Source organism: Ochotona curzoniae, unplaced genomic scaffold (genome assembly GCF_017591425.1).
Source record: "Ochotona curzoniae isolate NIBS_2020 unplaced genomic scaffold, NIBS_Ocur_1.0 contig_4501, whole genome shotgun sequence".
In the NCBI taxonomy this organism is placed as follows: Eukaryota; Metazoa; Chordata; class Mammalia; order Lagomorpha; family Ochotonidae; genus Ochotona; species Ochotona curzoniae.
The window spans coordinates 10,501,304-10,522,366 of NW_024466307.1; the positions used below are offsets into that span (position 1 = coordinate 10,501,304).

Consider the following 21,063-nt stretch of genomic DNA (forward strand, 5'->3'; position numbering starts at 1 on the left):
GGCTGGGCGCAGCTCTCTTTGTGCTCCTGGGGCTGCGGTGTCCCTGGCTATGGGCTGCACCCAATAGGCAGGGTTTAGTTCACTGCCATGCTCATATAGGGAGCCCAATAGCTGCTCCTTATCCAGAAAGAAGTGGAGGCCAGACATGAGTGGCAATATAAAGTAGGGAAGTTGTTGCACTGAAAGCTGTAAACTAACATTCGACGTTTACAGTAGAGGACAGATTTTCCAAGGCAGTATATACCCCAGCTATAAGCAGAATTAAAGATGTGTTTATGTATGCATACACGTAAAATTCAATTGAAAGATCAGGCAATTTACTATTCTATTGATATCTTAAACACTCCCTAGGCTAAAGAGTTATAACTTACTAATATTAAAATAGAATCTATGGTGTGAATCACCGTAACAGCAATGGATATTGATAACCATTACCAAAGTATGTGACTCTAACAGCCTTTCAGTCTGAATTACATTCAGAGCACAGAGTGTAAAGGTGACTGTTAGTAGCCGACTTCCCTACAGACCAACAAAATGCAATTCTTGGTGAGACTGGCAGGCTTGCCAAGCCAATGTGGCGGTGGGAGAAGGTGGAACCTCTGAGACTGGATGGCCGTGTGGGGTATTTATTTTTATCTCTGCTGCCTGTTTCAAGCCCATGATTATCATTGCTTCCTAGGTACCTAGCAGTGTAGGGGAGGGCAGTCCAGGGAAGGCGTTTTTCAGTGTGCTGAAATTGCCTGCTAATTTCAAATACTCTGTAATTTAGTTTCTCAGACCTGCTCTTCTCCCTAGCCCCTACAAAGTAAAATAAACAGTTAACAATGTATTTCTGAATACTTGGCTAAATCTGGAGATTTAAAAAGACTCTAGCCTTCTGTCTTAGAGCTAATGACTCTACGGCAGGCATTTTATAGTGCTGCTCCATCCTTACAGTTCCCAGCTAAAAGCTGATTTAATCTGCAGGTCACTGTGCCATTTTGGAAGGCACACTCTCTGAACTCATTCCTCAGCTGCCCGTTCCTCACTCATTCTTGGAAAAGTGTTTGACTCAGTGTTTCACAGGAGACACCACGTGGTACTTACAGGAAATAGTTTCTACATTCAGTCCTCTTTTTAAAAATAATTTCAAAAGCCATCTATATAAAACTGACTTGCATTCTCTAAAGCCACTGGGATTAATTGAGTCTGAGAATAAGCAATGAAATTAGAAAGAATTGAGGAATGATGCTCTCCTATCAAATCCTAGAGTTAACATCATCTCTCCCTGTTCTAGGAAATCACTCCCTGGGGCCCAGTGGCTGAAGGCAAAGGCAAGTCAAGTCTAGGGCCCCACGTGCCAGCAGATGTAGCCATTATCTCCCACTGGGAACCTTGTCATTTCAGATTTTATCTCACTTGGAACACACCTCAGATCTACCTTTGTGTGTATGCAGGCTGTTCTTAATGACACAACATTTTGCTATCCACTATCTTTGTTTAAAACGCTGATTCATATGCATCAAAACACACAAGACATGCTCCTCACAGTCTCCCATTCGATAAAGTTTCATGTGGAGGGTCCTACTATAACCTACAATAATAACCCTTTCTTCAACATTAGTCTGCACTTGTTTATCAGACTGTCTTCTGAAGGGTTGAAAACCTCTTCTTAACAATTCTTGCATCTTTTACTACTAAAAACTTCAGTATTTGGCATTAGTAACAGCTGAAAGGATGCTTGTATGATGAATACTAAAGAAGCAGAACACTAAATGAACCCATTAGCACAACACTGGTACCTTACTGCTTCAAATAGTTATGTCAGTTGATAAGTGTAGCAGTAACAACTTGTTTCTAGCACCTGTTCTCCTTGAGCTGTGCATTGGCAGGAAGAATCTTTCCTTAGTTGTGTCAAGAGCGAGACTGCACTTACATCTCTGCCTCTTATCAATTGTTTAGACAAGAAACTTTCAGCAAGTATAAAAGCACAGAGTTTGGTTTTTAAATAGCCACTGGAAGGTATTTCTTTGGAAAACTTTCAAATGCCATATTTTTCAGTATCTGAAACAGATAGTGAAAACTAGCCTGATTTTCATAAAGCTTGCTTTGACAATAAAAGCAGCGTAGGTGTTTGGCATGGTGGTTAGGTAACCAGTGTCCAATTATGAAGTGTCCAGGCTTAAGTCCTGGCTTACCTCCTGACTCCAGCTTCATGCTGATACACACCTCGGAAGACAACAACAATCGCTCAAGTATTTAGCACCCTGTGAGAAACCTGGATTGAATTTCTAGCTCTCCGCTTCAGCGTAGCCCAACCCTGGCCATTTTTGGGCATATGGCAGATCTGTCTTCCTCTGTTTCTTCTGGCTCAAGTAAATACATAATAAGAAATGAGGGGCAGGTTTTGTGGCACAGTGGTTAAGCAGTGACTTGGAGTGCTTATGTGTCATATCTGAGTGCCTAAGTTTGAGTCCTACCTGCTAAAGTGCTTTGTGGGAGGTAACAGGTGACAATTCAAGCACTTAAGTGCATGCCAGTCACATAGGAGAGGAAGATTGAGTTCTGGGCTCTCCGTTTCAGCTGGCCTTGTGCTAGCTAGCATGGGCAATGGTGGACTGAGCCAGCAGATGGTAGGTTGGCATCTCTCTTTACCTTTCAAATAAATAAAGCCAACTTTCAAAAGTCAAACAAGGTGTATTTTCCCTTAGAATGTTTTAAACTGACACATCAATGTAGCAGAACCTGTGTATTTTCCCAGGTGCATTTTCTGTTCATATACACTGGTGTATTTAGGTATTTATCAGCCTAGTAAACCTTTGGTTATGAGTATCCTAGGTATGTATTAGAACTGTGAAAATAACTGATTGACAATCAATAAAGCATTTTTGGATGACATATTCATTACCCAATAGTCCTGAATTTAGAAACCAGAATTGCCTGCTCCTATAGATACCTTCTCATCTTTCTCAGTCCAGAAAACGCCTTCAATGCTCATCCAGTTCCCGAGTACTCGCCTGTGATTGAGGCAAAGTGGTGGGATAAACTGAGAAAGTCAGTTCATATTTTTTTATGCTGTAAAAGCTCCTGCCCAGCTGAGGTGATAAACACCCAGGTAATCAATGATGCTCTGAATTTCCACTCTAAGCAGCATACTGCTAGACTTTAAAGTTTCAGTCTGTATTTACTTAGGGGGTAAATTTCAACCTGGAGAACATGTTCAAGCAAAAAAGTAAATATGCTTAATAGCTAACCTGCCAAGACCCAAATTCTGGCCTTCTGAAGACGTTACTGAGGGGTAAAATGCTGTAATTAGCAACAAGAAAAAGCACGGCCATGGAGACCTTACTATGGAGTCTCATCAGAGAAACAGGAAATGATTTTTCATATTCACTGTTCAACACTTCGGTTACATTTTAAATTTGTCTACTGATATGCTTAGGATGGCTAAGATGAATTTCCAATCAAGTTTGATGCAAAAGGGTAAATAAAAGCTGTCATAAAGGAGAAGTCTTTTTTGTGGGAAAACTGAATTTAAACCTTCTAGTCTGAAGCCCTGAACACCTCCACACAGGAAAACTGTAAGCACATTGACTTTTTCTGGGCTCTGTAGGCCATGGGCACGGGCAGTGTGAGATTAGTATGGCTCTCAAGAGAAACAGAGGAGCAGTGTGCTGAAGACCCTCATGGTTGGGGCGCTGCATATTCCCTGTGGGCTGTGCCAACCCACTCTCTCCCCTGTAATGACTCTTTGTCCCAAGGGCTGGGGAGAGCCCTGCACAGAGCACGGGGGAGGGGTGGATGGAATGCAGCTGCAGGCTCTGAAACAATGCTGAGTCCATGTATTTTGTTCCCAGTGAGAATAATGAAAAAGGATGGGGGTTGGACAGACAGACCCAGAATAAGCAAGGTGGGGCTAAGCTTCCTAGAGTGCTCAGGCTGCAGCCTGTCCACTGGATTCTACCAAAGCCGCTCCCCGTTCACTTGTACTGACAAACTTATCTGCTCCAATTCAAACACCCATTACAACCTGCCAGTCTTTCATAAACTCAATTACTGAACAGAGTCTTAAGGAGAGCGGGGTGGGCAAAGATAAACTAGGGCAGTTAGGACTCAAGGGAACAGGAAAGCTAGCGGGTGGAGGACAACAGGAGAATTTGAGAACAAACATGAAATGCCCATTCTGCAAAGGTAACTAAGGGCTGGAGACAGCTAGTATGACAGAGAAGGCCATTCACACTGCCTCTGCGTTAGCCGATTCCCGGTTAGTTGGTCTCTCAGCCTCACTTGGATCCTCCTGAGAAACTGCTCTCTAACTTGCATTTCCCTGGCCTCAACGTCCCAATGGGGAGGAGACAGAAAACAAAACGAAGCAGCAATCCCAGTACAACCCGCCAGCTCCACAGTCCACAGTAAGAGGGAGGCTTGCTCTCCTCCCTCTAGTCTTGGCCTTTTCCTCTAGGGAGTCCTTCGGGTCTCATGGACCCTGAATGGTTCGAGAATGGCCCTTTCAGACACTGCTGATGCCATTAGAACTGGCAGGGAAATTCAAACCTTAAATAGACAACTGAACTGACCCCTCAGCATGTGGGAAACATGATCCAAGAAGCCACAGAACAAGATTCAGGATCCCACTGATGAGCACTCAGCTACTGAGCAGGGAGAAGGACCTCGTTGTAAGGCTGTCAGGTGGAAGCAAAGCTCTGACTTGCATGCCAACACTTCCTTCAAGTCCACACAGCACCACAGATTAAGAAGCATGCAGTCTTAGTGCTGACGGGCAAGATCAACCTGACATTTGTAATGCTTTCCATTAAAAGTTTAAAAGATTATATTTATTTTGAGTCCACACTGTGACCATAGGAACCAATACAGAGATGCATATTAAACAGAGGCAAAAAAGGAATGATTATTATGTATTTAATGACTATTAAGTAATAATAATGATTTAAAGATATTGATATTACTCCAAACATTTATCAACTACTATAAACACAAAATTCATAGGATCACATTTATTAGGAATTATATGTTTTTAAATGTGAAAATAAAATAGATAAAGAAAAATTTAACTTCTGCTTCTATAAGATATACATTTAAAAACTGAGTATATGGGTTAAAAGTTACAACAATCATATAATCATAACTTTCCCGAAATTAATCATCCATTAATGGATGTTTAATTATGGTAAACAAAAGACATTCATCAACCTTCATGGAATCATCCATGTTTGTGGGGGAGAAAATCCCCTCTCAACACCAATACCTGCATTACTTTTAAGCTGGTTAAAATTTCAAGCATTTTAAAATATAAGATGTGCTCACCACTCAAAGCTCACAAGAGTGACCCAGTATATTAACAGGGTAAGGTGAAAACTGGTTTGAAAATTTTAATAGCGCATATAAGAAGAATATTAGATTTTTTGGTAAATCAGTAAGTACTCACCCCTTGGAGCCCTTGGAACTGAATCGAAGGCCGAAAAGGAATTAAATTCTATATAAAAAAAAAAAGAAAAGGTAAAATTTACTTACTGTGACAAACAACTAAATATTTAAATCTATGCACTTGTTCAATAGCAGAGTGTGTGAATATCTCTGTTACAGACTTACTTCTGCACAGGGTTACAGTAAGATGCTTTGATAAACACTCTCACACTTATTACAGAGCCACCTGCGTGCGTCTCCATCAGCTATGGGACGTCACCTAACACTGGCTACTTCTCCAAGTCTCTCTACACACTTATAAGTTTACCAAGCAGATTAAAATAATGAGACCATGGAAAGAACTGTTTTTTCTTCCTGACATCATGAAAGCATGTTTGTAGGGGCCTGGTGAATTCCTTTTTACGGAGGAGAGTGGCCTTACAATTCAGGTTACATGGGGCCCTGTCCCCTTCAGCCCTCCCTCTGAATTTCCCTCAAAATCCCAAAAGCTGAGCATCTCCTTGGAGATGTGTCACACTGCTCTCTTGACTCCTTGTCTTCTACTCCACTGGAATTTTTTCTCTCTCCATCAGGCTTGTCAAATGAGTGCAAACTTCTCCATTCTCAAATTCCTGATCTCTCGACCAGACAGTATCCCTTCTTTGTACTCCAAGACTTACCTAGCTCTCTGATCATTACGTTCATTTCATGACCTTTCTTGCTACAGCTGCTACTTACAAGTGACTGCGTGACATTTGCCTTAGAAACTTGCAGTCACAACAAACCTAACAACTGGTCAACACTAAACCAACCCTGCACATCCTGCTTCCCCAACCAGACCAACACCGCTTTCCTACTTCTCTAGTAAGAGCTACTCTATCTTCTTGGCACTCCAAGCTCACCTTACAATTAATTCAGTTTCTTCTCCTCACCCTATCCCACCACACTCCAGCAGTCAACATGTCACTGGAATCACAGAATTCCAAATCCAGAAGAGACCGTGCATAACACTGGCACGCACCTCCCACAGGCTCTGTGTCCCACTGATAAATATGCTGTGACCAGTACTTAAGATAGGTCCTTGTTACGTGGTGTGTATGACTTTGTGTGGCATACACATCTGCTGTGCGAGATAGGAGAGTGTGAGGGGGCTAATCCCTCAGGCCAGGGAGTTCGTACTTTTCAGTTGGGGGAAAATTTGAGAATGATGGGTACTTTGCTAAGTACTACAGAGAAGTGCAGCAAGAATTCTTAAAAAGATGGCGGATTAGGACAGATACTAGAAAAGCCAAAGGGTTTAAGAAAGATTTGATGACTTTTTGAGTGAGTAATTTAGAAGCGATAAACTCCATGGAGAGCAAGTGACCTGAAGAAAACAGAAGCCCGGGAAGAAGCACTGTGTACGTTGACCGATTTCACACTTGAAACGCCACAGATAGGACCCAGACCTGCTCGTTCTGGCCTAATCATTCCTTGTCCTCAAAAACTAGTTTCTACTTGCTAAAGAGTAAATAGGGAGGATAAGAGCAATAGCAGACCTCGAGGTGCCCGCACCCCTCCTTGGCCCTTCGTCAAAACCTTCAAGCTTTTTTCCCCCCTTTAATGTAACAAACAACTGAAGGCTCTTGCAATTTTCTGAATACGAGACTGAGTTGCTGAGGATGTGCTTGTGGGGGGAAGCTGCTCTTTAGAAAGGGATAGAGTGGGTTAGGGCAGGGCTAGAGTAATGGATTACAGGGCAGCTCCTGGGGATGTTTTCGTGAGAAAGGCTGAAATTAGTATGAGTACTTCTGGAGCCTACAGGAGACAGCGGGCAGGGCAGACATTCCCAAGGATGAAGATGTGCTGAAAGCTTAAAGATCAGGCACCACAGAAACGTGATGCCCAGTGGCTCCTAGGCTCACAGCCATCAGGGGCTGCCAATCAGCCCCAGACTCCCTCAAATTTAGCTGTTAGTCTCTATTTGAAGGCTCTTGGCTCGTATCAGGCCCTTGTCACTGGCACCTAGATTAAGACTGCCCTCCCTTCAAGTGCTTCCAGATCGCTGAGCCAGCCAGCAGAGTCCGGTCACTGGAATTCTTCCCAGTACCTAACAAAGCTGGTTCCTCCCAGAGAACACACCTGTACTCCGGCTGCCCTTCGGTTTTATCCGTTTTATCCTGGTGCAGCGCCCCAGCCCCAAGTCCCTGGGCAATGCTGTCTTTCCATTTGCAAACACTCTCTTCTCTAGTGCTGGCTCTTCCTGCTCCCTCAGCCTGGCATAACTTACCTCACACTGTCTTGTGGATCACACTTAACATTCAAGTGTCGGATTAATCGCCTTAGCCAGGCCTTCTTTTGGATAAATCAGGCGCCAAAGACTCAGTGGATGCGAAGTAGATCCAAGCAGAAGACTTGGGGAAAGCAACAAGAAGGGGCAGGTACGTGGAGAATGAATGCCCAGAGGAGAGGATCCAAACTGAAATGTGTCAAACCTTTTTGTAGCCAGACAAAACACTGCTGCTCTCATTCGGTTAACTATGAGCTGTGTCCATTTGTTTTAACTTCCATTAGCTGCTGTTTTTCCAGATACCCATGTCCAGATGCCAAAGTACATTTATTTTTAGGTTCTTTCCCCTAGTTGTCATGACACAGAGGACTTGTACTCATTTTTAATTTTCAAGTATTTATCTACATTATGCTTAGCTGAAAGGGGGAAAAAAAAACTACAGGGAACTCATTTTGGACAATTTTTTTAAAAAGGATTTTTTTATTTATTAGAAAGGCAGATATATATATATAGAGAGAGAAGAGACAGACAGAAAGATCTTCCACCCACTGGTTTACTCCCCAGGTGGCCACAATCTGCCAGAACTGAGCTGATCCAAAGCCAGGAGCCAGGAGCTTCCTAAGGGTCTCCCATGCAGGTGCAGGGTCCCAAGGCATTGGGCTATCCTTGACTGCTTTCCTAGGCTATAAGCAGGGAGCTGGAAGGGAAGTAAAGCAGCCAAGAAATGAACTGGATCCCTTATGGGGTCCTGGTGGATGCAAGGTGAGGATTTAGCCACTAGGCTACTGTGGCGGGCCCCGACGACGCTTTTTATATATGCCTTAAACCATTATATACTAGTAACTACTCAGGGTGGTGCAGGCAAAACAATGTGTGCCATGTTTTAGGACAAGTTTGGGGCTTTCAAGAGGAATTCTGATCTTATACAATGTTTTATCTCATACCCTGAGTTTAAAAAATTTCCTGCTTCTAACTATATTGTTGGACTCAACAAAAACGATCAACTTTTTTTGTAATGCAAGACAGTATCCACTGTTGTCTAAACGGGCCTCCTCAAATCAACCTGGGATGGTAGGGTGCAATACTATCTCTGTCTCAGAGAAAGCAACCTGGATTCTTGAAGAGGTAGAGTGCACTGACCAGGATCACAGACCTGAACCTTAAAACAACACTTCTGAATGCCATATACATACAAGTAACAGGTCACCCCCAAGTGCTGAACACTTAAGACGCTAGATACACCCTCTGGTTGTTTTCCTTTCTCGCTTTTGTTTTTTCTTTTTGTGACATTTTATGTCTAAGGGAAAGGAATTTTATAAAATTATTATACTCAATGTTTCATTTTTCATTAAATAAAAATTCATTAAAATTTCTAATGACCAATTTCAAATGAAACACTAACAGAAATTTGTTTCCTAGAGTTATGCCATACATTATAAAGAAACACCTGCAAATATCTATGTTGCAATTTTCACTTAAAAATAAATCTTTTATCTATGGAACAGCTGTATTTACTAATCCAAATCCGACAGGCTAAGTTCATTACTACAAAAAGCTATTAACCTACACAACTAACTTATGAGAATTACTTTTTAAAACTTTGATATAATTTTTAGACAGAGAAAACATCTAAAACTTTATACCACTTTTCATCTACTCACTGCATTAATAGGAAAACTATCAAGAATAAGTTTCAAGGTCAATAACCCTATAAGGAAATGCTTCAAGCATAACAGAAAATAACTCAATTTTAAGAGAGAATGTAATTATAAATGTCTAAATATGATCTGGAATGCTTTCATGGTTCCTGGGATGGGAATCCTACACGGTGGCTAGGACAGCAGTGGGGACATTTGCATTTCATACTTTCCAATTGCAGCTTTCTGCACATGCACTCCCCAGGAGGCAGCGGCGGCTGGCTCACGCAACTGAATCCTTGTCATCCCTAAGGCTCTGGATTCGGGTCTCAGCTCCCGGGTTCCGCCTGCATGCTGTGGGCATGTGGGAAGCAGAGCCAGCAGTTTCAATCTCTCTTGCTCTCTCCATGTCTCTTTCAAATAAATAATAAATTGTAAAACAGACAAACAACAACAACAACAACAAAACCACCAAGGCTCTAAGAGCCTTTGTAAAAAAAAAATCTTTGCTAAGATTCCCATTAGTTTCAGGGGGGCGGGGCTCTGACATTTCCTTTTAGCTCTAAGTAAATATTTGCACCAAGTAACTCTGAATATCAAGTTATCCCAGGGGTTCACCGAATAGTATCTGAGCAAGACATAACATTGTGATCTTGTATCTCCATCTCGTTCTGAATTTGCTCTGGAAATGCCCTTAGACAAAATGGCTTAAAAAATCTGATAATGGGAATGTTTCAGTCAAGAGAGTTGGGTACAACTGGAGCAGCTTTACTGTTTTTAGTCTGTATCTGTTTTGAAATGCAGAGAGCAGCACAGAAGTGGAGCAACACTAGAACGCTTGTAAGCTTGGCTATGCTCTTGACACTGGCCACTCCAAGCCACTAAAACTGCTCCAGGACCAAAGAGATAGATTTAGGTCCACTTCTTTCCAGGAATTATTCCTCACCAGCTCTCATTACTATAAGAGTTACAGTAATTTACTAAGTATTATTAACTTCATTAAGTGATACTAATAACTGACGTGAGTCCTATTAGTATAGAACAGAGGAGGGAAATTCATGGGTCTGGAGTTGCATGAAAACGTTATTTATCCCTAAAGCGTAGTTAATAAAAATATTTACATTCAGTTTATCCCTGTCAACAAATTTATGGTTACTCATACCTTACCGCAAATCATCAGTTTAGTGAATACACAATGACAAGAAACAGTGTTTGGGGCCTAGAAAAGGGTGATTTCTCTAAGAAAGGGTGATTTGTCTAAGAAGCATTGCAGAGATCATTCTAACTTTATTCTTCACACATTTAGCTTCTCTTTTGAACCCATTACACAATTTTGAGTAAATTTAAATTTAGTTTGACTATCCGCGAAATAATTTAACTCAAGCATTCTTGAATTATTTAAAATCAGGAAGTATTTATCAAAAATTTAGTATCACTTAAGCTGCCTTTTAAATCATGATAAAGATCTAAAAAATGCTTAGTAAAACACAACTTTGCCTCAAACAAAAAGAACTTTATAAATGATGAAAGCTCAGCTGGCTGTTTTAAGTGGAATTGTTTAAAGAAATAATTCCAGCTAATCAGTTTCTATTTATTGCATACGTAAAACGTCCCAGGCACTCCAGCCATTTTTACTAGCACCTCCAGGAATTCCCAGAAGCACTCTTGCTGGGCAGATACGATTACTCTCATTTCTTAGGTAAGAACTATAAATCACCCCAAGCCACTCATGGGACCTGAGGCTGCACTCCGTAGGAGCTCAGGAGCTGGGCTCTCGCCACTTTATGTAAACAGCATTTCCTGCTCCTCTCCACCAACACAAATAAAACTGGAAACACCTGAAAGTCAGAGATGCAAGAACTGGTAGCAAATCCATTTGTTTTGTTTAAGTTTTGTACTACGGCTTAAGAAAAATCAAACAAACTGAAGGGTTTGTTTTCATTTGTGTAAGCAGATAATTCTAGAAAGATATTTTCTATGGGATATGACATCTTTCTCACCAAAAATGGCACTGTATCATTTCAGAACTTGTGGTTATGGTTTTTACTTAAAGAATCATTTTATTATTTCTTCTTCTTAACATGATCTGATAGAAAATCCAAAAACTGATAATGATATTTTAGCCATTGTGGAAAAAAGAAAAAGTTTAGGTAGAGAAGAAAATAACTGTAGCTAAAATAGGAAATCAGATTGTAGATCTTAAAGAAATGAAACATTCAGCTCTTGTCAAAAGCTAGCTATATACTTACAATAATACGCAATAAGAAATTCAGACAATAATCCAAGAATATTTTAATAAATGATATCTCCTTTGCCTGAAATCTTTTACACTTGATCTTACACAAAAGGCCGAGAAGTGATTATCAGAAATATTTTAATAGAAGGCAAAAAGGGCCCGGCGCAATAGCCTAGCGGCTGAAGTCCTCTCCTTGCATGCCCTAGGATCCCATATGGGCACTGATTCGTGTCATGGTGGCCTCACTTTCCATCCAGCTCCCTGTTTGTGGCCTGGGAAAGCAGCTGAAGATGGCCCAAAGCCTTGGGAACCTGCACCTGCATGGGAGACCTGGAAAAAGCCCCAGGCTCCTGGCTTCGGATCGGTGCAGCTCTGGCCGTTGTGGCCTCTTGGAGAGTGAGTCATCAGACGGAAGATCTTCCTCTCTGTATATCTGACTTAACAATAAAAATAAATAAATCTTAAAAAAAAAAGAAGGCAAAAAGAGCCATTAAGCCATAAAACTAATCTAGTATTTTGTCTTGTGAGCCAATCTATTCTTCCATGTAGGAGAAATTCCTTACTTTACTGCAGATTATGAAGAATCAGATTAGAGAACAGGTAGAGTTAAGACTATTTTTCCCCCCTCATCGTTGCAGAACAGAAAAAAATGAAATATAAGAGGGTTACCAGATAGCAGGAGCAAGAAGACAACAATGCCAACTCCTTAACACGCTCCTTGTTTCAAAAGATAACTTCCAGGGACCAAGCGCAAGGACTCAACTGGCTAATCCACCTGTAAGTGCTGGCATCCTGTATGAGCACCAGTTTGTGTCCCAGCTGCTCCACTGCCAATATGGCCTGGGAAAGCAGCGGATAGCCTAAGGGCTTGGGCTCTGCAACCTGCATGGGAGACTCGGGAGAAGCTTCTAGCTCCTGGCTCCTGGCTTTGCATCAGTTTAGCTCTGGCCATTGTGGCCATTTAGGGAGTGAACCAGAGGATGGAAGATCTTTCTCTCGGACAGCAAGGTTTGGTAAGATGGGAACAGAGACCGACTACTGGCTTGGGTCCCCTGATCAGATACAATCTCACGGGAATGGTGCAGATGCTGCAGTGAGCATTAAGAGGGCAGCTAAAAATGAAAACTGGTTCTCACACATTTCCTGAACCATAACCCTTCTCTCTTCTGGTCTTTCCCCTTAAACCCAGATCTGCTTGCTTTTACATCGTCTCGCATTTTCCTGCTTCGAACAAATGACAGGCATTTTCCTGATGGCAGGGGCCATCTCTGACTTACTTAGCTTTAGATCTGCAATGCATAGTTCAATGCCACATATATATCAGAGGCTAAATCAATAAGTGCATATTCAGTAGCTGAAACTCCAACTCCTGCCTCTTCTTTTATTAAAGTAAAAAACAATTGAATTGAGTTTTTACTATGTGGACATTCTTTCCGGTCACCTTTGGAATCATGGCTTCTAATAATGGAGTCAAAAAGCAAGGTTATCAAGTCACTGCTATTTTTCCCATTAGTCAATGTTATTTTAAAATGTGCTGCTACCTAGGTTTTCAGGTAAACATATTTAGATCCTATGCTATCTGAGTAAATTTTAGAGCAAAGTTCAAGACTGATTTGTTGCTCAGAGGCAAAATATTCCATGGATCATGAACTGAGTAGCTAGCCTACTAGTCTAGCACATGTATATATATAACATAAACTTTAAATATTCATGATTTTTCTGCCTTGTTTCTCATAAAAGGAACTGTCAAAGAGAATCAAATGGCACAACAGAAATGGAGGTAGTTTGGAAGAAGTGAAAATACAGCCTCTCTCCAAGACCTTTAGGAACTACGCTATTTCAGGATGTTATTTGAAATGTGAATCCAGGCACACAATAATTACTTGTATTTCAATAATCAGCAGGGACAGAAACCATAGGAGGTTTTTTTTCCATATTCATGCTCTAATGATGACTTTAAGGGTAATATATAGAGAAAGCTATTTCAAAAAGTAAATCTATAGAAATGAGAGGTGATTAAAAAAGCCACACTCAAAATCAAAAAATTTTCCAAGCATTTTTACTTCTCCTTAAACGTCAACAATCTTCAAAATTTCCATCAAATGGAGTTTATATAAGCACTATTCAATGTCTGTCAGACTCTCATACTTCTGAAATAGAAAACATTCAATCAAGCCTAAATCTCTGGATTAACTACCAGAAGGCTAAGAGAATGTTCATCAAAATAGTACTAATCATCTTTATCCTGCCCCGGCCCCCACCGAAGCCACTTTCCCTTATGCTTCCTACCATTCTCATTTCCCTTATTTTTACTGTGACTTCTAGTGCCAATGGCCAAAAATTGCAGTTCAGTTAAGGATCTGTTGTTAGTCCTATTCATTTTGGTCTCCTATCAGAGTCCTAGTGAAGGTCCCAGTCATCTCTGGCTTGGACCAAGCACTCTTTCTTGTTACTTCTTTCCAGATTCACCCTAGAGCCCATCTTCACAGTCAAGAGCGATCCTACAGAACAGGTGAGATCATCTAAAATTTATGCTCTGTGGCCTTGCAATGTTGACAGAAATAAAGTCCAAACTTCTCAGTGAGGCAATCAACTTGCTCTGACCTGCTTTTTGTCTCTTCAATCCAACTGTATCTCCCTTCACACCAGACTCAGTGGAATAGATCTGCCTTACAATTCTGAGCCTGCCCTAGCTTTTCCACCACCATTCCTTCCTCACCAATGCCATTTCCTCTGTGGGAAAATGGCTTCCAATACAGTCTCTCCTGATATAATCTTTTAATACTTAAAGATTTTTTAAAGTGAATAACATAGGCGCTCCAAGAAGAAAATAAATTCATGCCATTTGTTTAATAATCTGGTTACTACGGAACTAGTTGCCCTTGACAGCAGAAGATAATGCAAAATGCTAATTTGATTTGTGTATTTTAAAGAGGCTTATAGTTTTACTAATAAGATTCTCTGTTTTGACATTTCTGTTTAATTGTCAGCCATGGAAATATTAAGTTTGGCCTTTTCTGGTAAACCAACAGTAGATACCTTAAACCATTTCTTCATTTAGATTTCACATGGCTCTCAAAGGCAATGTTGCTACAACCAATTAGCATATATACAAATGGGAAAGAAGGAAGGAATACAGAAAAGAAAGGGAGAAAAAGAAAAAAGCAAAAGCAGTCCTCCCTAGCAAATATAATTTATGCCATGCTTTCAGGTTTAATTTGCCTGGGAAGATATGGTCATTAACTCGTTGCATTCTACTCCAGACCTGTTTTTCTACATGTTTGCATAAGTCATAGGAAATGTAAGAGCTGAGGTATGCAGGAGAGTGAGAATGTGGGACTTTTGACTTATTATGTTCTTTATTATAAAACCAAGTTCATCGTAAATGCAGCAATGCCCTTAATATCACAGTTTGGAGACATCGGCAATCCTCCAAATACATTTGGCCCAAAGTGACTGGACTCTAGTGCCAAGCCCTTGAGTCTCTTTGTGGCAGAGGAAAGGGTCACTGCAAATTGTTAAAAATGACCCTGGCCTGGCTCAGCTGAAATTCTCATTTTCCTCCCTCTGCTAGCTTGATCACCAATTACCTAATAAGCCCACAAACACAGCTTCCACAATTTTTTACAAGTCCAAGTGGAGCAAGTGGGAAAGGCTGAATCTGGTGATTGTCCTTGCTAAGCTTCCCTGTAAATCACTCCAAGAAATCTACACTCCTTTCCTTTTAAATTCTTTTCTTGAACATATTCCAGTCCTTCACATATGTTCCTTCATTCCCCTCCCAATTCTGGTGCCAAGGTTGCCTGTCTATCTTTTCAGGCAATCTGGCTACTACTTTTTTTTCAGGGAGGAGCACTCTCCTTTGTGTTGAGCAACTGCATAGTTGAATAAACTTTTCAGACACTGCAGCCAGAGCCACAAACTTGACTTCACTTGATAAGAAGCAAATCGAGATCAAGTGCAGACCAAAGATGAGTCTATAGTAAGTCAGTCAGTCAGATTAACTCATATAAATTACACCTGGTTACATTTTCTGGCATGGCAAGCCTCATGGTTTTGGTGGATAAACATGCCCAATGGTGGTTGCAGGACTATACTGGCAAGTCTGGGAGCCCAATTAGGGCCTTAAGGAGAATACAGTGTTCTGTAATTAAGAGGCAGATTACTGAACTAACACACACTCTCTCTCTCTCTCTCTCTCTCACACACACACACACACACAAACACAGAAACACACTGTTTGGAGACAGGCAGAAAAGAGATAGGGAAAAATAAGATATAAACATTTCCTGTGTTTTAAACTATAGTGAATCATATGCTAAAGAACTCACCTGGCAGAAAAAAAGGTTAAGATAAAAAATAATCTGCCCCTTGATTTTTGGAATCAGGGCTTAAAAAAGATCAGGTAAAGACATTAAAAGGAGCTTCACACAGTATCTGTGGAGGCATCAGTAAGATGTTGTTATGTCTTGACTGGTAGAACAAATACCTGCTAACACAGACAAGCACCAAATTCTTCACGTAAAACCTAGTGGAAATATAGGACATGTTTTTAAAGCACTAGCATTTGTCTAGAAGATATTAATGATACAGTTTCAAGCCAAAAGTATTGATAAGGAAATGTGTTAACAGAATTCTACTCAAAAATGAGCACTCCCTGCTCTCCAACACAACAGTGCAAGGCCTTTTATGTAATGGCTGAGTAAACACAATAATAATATTTGAGCCACTACCTTTGCGATTAAATATAAAGAAAAAACCTACATTGACAGACCCAGCAACTATGAAGACAATCTGAAAACTGAACCTGAAAACAATATTTTAATTTGTTATAAAATAAATTATTCAAATGTCAAAAGAAAGCCAGCCATATTACTGAGGAAACTAGCAGAAAACATATTTGAAACTGCTAGGTTTTAATGGTAAATATAGTTTTATATTTGGGAGAAATATGCAAATACAGTAATACATACTCATTTAAGCTATGTAAAGCTAAAAAGTAGGTCATGCAATGAAAAATCAATTTTGAATGACTATAGATTTTAAACTTATTTTTCTTGTCCTCACACTCAAAATTATCTATGTACACTTAAAATAAATTTGATATAATAGACATTTATATTAGCAGATGCGAATTTTCCTACAAACCATGAACGTCAATTTCTAGCTGATCTTCATATGATCCATTTGATCCTTTCTACCCGCAAAGTGAGTGGGAGACAACTTGCAGACCTGTCCTCCAAGTGGGGCTCCTGCCTTGGGACTCACAATGCCCCCCTGCCCAACGGGGAAAATCTCTCTTTTTTAAAAACAGAATACATCACTAATGATAATCAAATTTGCATTTTGAGGCTGATAATAAGGAATTGTGATTTGGGAAATATCAAATTTCAGGAAACTCATTAAATATTCTGTTCCCATGAACTTTAACTACAGTGGATTTGTTGAATTTTACCCTTTCTGCCTAAATCGTAGTTCCTAAAATTCTTAAATTCACTGCTTTGAAACCGTAGGTAGAGTGGTTTAATTTAGAAGAATAAATTCAATAGAGGAAACATCCTGAACAAAAATGGGCTCTGCTGCTTAATTTAGCAAATTAACCTGTTGCAATGACTGGCCCTTTTGAAAGCCATTATTAAAGGGATGAGAGTCATCACTTTGGCCAAAGCTGTTTGGAGGCCATGTGTCACCAAGAATCAGGCACACTCCTACAGGAGCACAGCATAGTGGGGCGCAGTTTTGTCTGACAAATTAATACTGTCTCCAAAATAAGCCTGGTCATCAGACACTTCTCAATGAATTCACATATAACCACACCATGCCAAAAAGCAACTACAATATAAAGTCATGAGCCCTACTTCTGATATGGAAGCAAAGTGAAAAAAGGGGGCCACATCAGTATTTTTCTACCGGCGCCTCAAAGCTCAGTCAGATGCCAACGCTCTGAGCCCACTGTGGAGCTGAGCTAGGAGCAAGGGTTGTGACAGTGGTTCTGTAGGTTTGGCCCATTATAACTAAGGAGCAATAGTGCACAGTCACCCAGAAAGCCCCCCATTTCTTCAGTCTGTTCCCACTTTCTACCTAACAGGGGCATACAGTTTCAGGCCAACTTCTGCTTACTTTCCCAACCTCCCCTCCCACCCCCCCCTCCCATTCAGCCACCAGTTTCTGGGCAGAGACTTCTAGGAGAGATCCCATCCTAAAAGTCCCATGCTCACAAGGTGGAGAAATCTGAAAAAGAAAAAAATATCTTCCTTTCCCTTGGTTGCCTTGGAAAAGCCCAACCAGACCCATGATTTTGCATGTTCAGAGATGGAAAAATGTTGCATGATATTAACAGCTAACAGAAGCAGTCAGGAGCACCTGGTCCCTGACTTCATGTGTATCAAAGTACTGGGTTCAGGAAAAAGAACTTTTGATCTCCTGTTTGTCCCCTAGAGGATCCCGGCACATAAAAACTGAGTGTTTGGGAGCACTTTAATCTCAAGCATGGAAATGCCAGAGTGTAGGAGGCCAAAGCGAAGGCCACACACAAGGGCAGGAAAACAAACAGCCCTCCCTTCATGGGGCCCCCCACGGTCAGGCGGATGAGCAGGCGTGGGCAGCTTCTGTCACTTCACTGTCCCTGGGCAGGTCTAGTGCCCCACCCTTGCCAGCCAAGCCCATGGCGTCAGTGTCATTCTAACCAGCCATACCATTTGCCTGTCCTTTCCAGCCAGGTGGCTGGCTGGCTGGCTGCCTTTCCCGACCCACTGCGTGTGTCAGCCTCTGGGGACTGGCCTCCTCCCTCTGGCTTCTTCCTCTCTAGTGCTCTTTCTACCACCGACCTACCTTCTTCCCAGTCATTCCTTCCCACGCCTTTCCCCTGGAAACAGGCGAGCTTATCTCACCATCTTGCTCCCAGCTCTGGGCCTTTTTATCTGGTGTCCTCCAGGGAGGACTCCCCCTCCATGCTGGGGCTGCTCTCTGCACCGCAGGTGCACCCGATGGGCACACACTGCTGTCTATGGCTGGTATCTCTGTATCTCGACGCTGCTGTATGCTAGCCTCCCAGCCACACTTAAGGCTCTTCCTCCCTGGGATGTCATTTTGTAGGAGCTATCTTTCTCCCGGTCACCAGCCACTCCCAGCCTGCCACACGCAGGCTGTATGTTCACTGTATGTTTCTCTGGTGGCTACCATGCATGCTGGTGTGGGAATTCCCGTGCCCACCTAATTCTGTGAGATGGTAGAGTTTACGCATCTCCTGCCATCTGAGTTCAGCTATCACCCAGGTGTGCTGGTGTATGCTGGGGACTCTGAACGCCAGCCCAGTTGGCCCAGGTCCACAGCTCTCCTGCGGCTGGCCCTGCCTGCCCGGGTCTGTCTTCCCTCTATGCATTTAAAGTGCCTGGCACTAGTGGGAGCTCAACAGATGTTCATTCTTTTCTCCACTTTTATTTGAATAACTGCACTAGTCTGACTGGATGGCGCTCTGCCCCGAGGTGGGGGAGGGGGTGGCTGTTTCAGGAGACCCGCTGGTGGTCCCGGCTGGGACAGGTTACTTGTCAGCCCATTCAGGGTTGAAGTTCCTGGAGGACTACAATGCGACGGGGCTCTCAAGCCGCGTCTCTCTCCCTCCGGCAAGGCGCCCACTCGTGTCTGGTGCATCCACATAGTACCGCATACCCATAAACGGCTTTCTCTACGCACCCGGCGCCATGCCCCTTTCTCGGCGCTCTACTCTCAAACTTCTTCAACGAGAAAGCATCCCTGCATTTGTACTCTAACTGCGGAGGACTTGAGTCCAGTTGAGCCCCTCCCTGTGCGTCCGCGGATCTTTCTCTGGCACCGGCGAGAAGCGCGAGTGCGCGACCGATTCCTCCGCGCACCGTGGGGTTGGCTCTGCGCAGGGGCGTCGGTGACAGCTCCGGGCACAGGCCGGGGACCGACACCAGGCGGCCACGTTTTTCTCTCCCCCATATCCTAAATCCTGCTTCGGAGCAGAACCAGCTGAAGAGCCCCGAGTTTCGCCCTGGGTTGCGGCGCTGGTCCGGGGACGCAGTGTGTGCTTGGGATCGCGAAGCGCCCTTGTCCCCGAAAGTGCAAGGTGCGTCCCTGCCTCCCTGCCTTGGTCTGCGTGAGGGGCACCGTGAACACCCCCACTCTTCCCCCACACTTCCCTACATGCCCTCGCCCATAGCCGGAGTGCCGGTCCACACTTTTACTAGCTCCTCATCATTCGAAATTCTCGTGTTCCCATCTCTACGAAGGCACCGCGTGTCCCCAAGAGTCTGGGGGAGTTCAAGTTGCGTCCCAGGCCCCCGCTGGCGGAGCGCTGGTGTGGGTGCCTCTGCGGGTCCATCGGGTCCATATGTTAGAGCCCGAATGGTGGACAGCTCATGCCCGCGGACCGCGCGGACCCCGGCATCTGCTCACTTCTCTTCCCGCTCTCCCCCACTTACTCCTCTCTCCTCTCCCTGGGACCCAGCAAGCCAGGAAACCCAAACGAGCGCCGTCGGAAAGTCCCGCAGCGGCATCGCGGCCGAGCCAGGGCTGCGTCTGCCTCGGCCCCACCGCCAGGGGCCGCCCGTCCGTCCGCCCTCCTCGCAGCGAACGCCCCGGCCGGCCCGGGACCGCGGCGTCAGCGACCCTGCCCGGCCCTGCCCTTGCCTGCCCAGCCGCCCGCGGACCACCGGGCTCCCCGGGGGACGCCCCTCCCGGCGCCGGCTGCCTCGGGTCCCGCGGAGGCGCGGCGGGAAGCGGAGAGGTGCCCTCTCTCGCTCTCCTCGAGCCCCCCGAGTGGTCGGCTTTTTTCTTTTGCCGGCCAGCGTTTACCTTGTGGCTCTGGTAAGTCTCGAGCGCCCGGAGCGCCGTCTCCGTGAGCTTCACATGGAGGACGGTGATGTGGTCCTGCCCCAGCCGCCCGCACGACAGTCCGTAACGCTGCTCCTCCCGCAGGCCCGCCGCCCCCCCCGCCGCCATCTTAAACTCCCCGGGGTGCCGCCGCCGACGCCGCTCGGGCTCCAGCCTCCACTGCGGCCGCGGCTGCTCGGGCTCCTGCAGCCGCCGCCACAGCTACGGCCATCCCGCTGCTGACGTACTGTCATATACTGCGCTCCGCCAGACCGCGGGTTGCCACCGCCGCCGGCCGCCCCACCCTCCGGCCCCGCGCCCCGCCCCCAGCTCTCCTCATTGGCCGCGCTCACCTCCGAGCCGCCCTCATTGGCTGCCTTCCGCTCTCACGGGGGCGGGGCCCAAAGTCGCCGGAGTTGTGCTCCCGGGACGGGACGTCCGAGGGGCAGAGAAGGCTGACGTCGGGGTGACGCGCCAACTTAATCACGCTTGACGTCACGTCTGGTCGCCTTGGCTCGCCAGCCGCGATTGGCCAGGCCGGCTTTGGGGATCCCCCCTGCTCCACGGGTGTCTGGTTTCCTAGAGTCGGAGCCCCGCCCCCCGTGGGCGAAGACCGAGGACTGACAGCAGAGTAAGGGGCGTCTTTTCCTCAGAGAGGAGCATGTGTCCCCCGTACCCCCACA

At 44.1% G+C, this 21,063-nt stretch overlaps 1 protein-coding gene across 1 annotated transcript in view; it reads right to left on the reverse strand.

Moving 5' to 3' along the window:
* The window catches only part of ELL2 (elongation factor for RNA polymerase II 2), a 62,588-nt gene extending 41,726 nt beyond the window's left edge, over positions 1-20,862 (reverse strand). The window contains exons 1-2 of the mRNA XM_040986071.1: positions 20,363-20,862; positions 5,426-5,473 (exon numbers count right to left, since the gene is read on the reverse strand). Of these exons, the coding sequence (XP_040842005.1) occupies positions 5,426-5,473; positions 20,363-20,509 (195 nt within the window). The 5' untranslated portion in view covers positions 20,510-20,862. The remainder of the gene's footprint in view (positions 1-5,425; positions 5,474-20,362) is intronic.
* Positions 20,863-21,063: the final 201 nt, after the last annotated feature.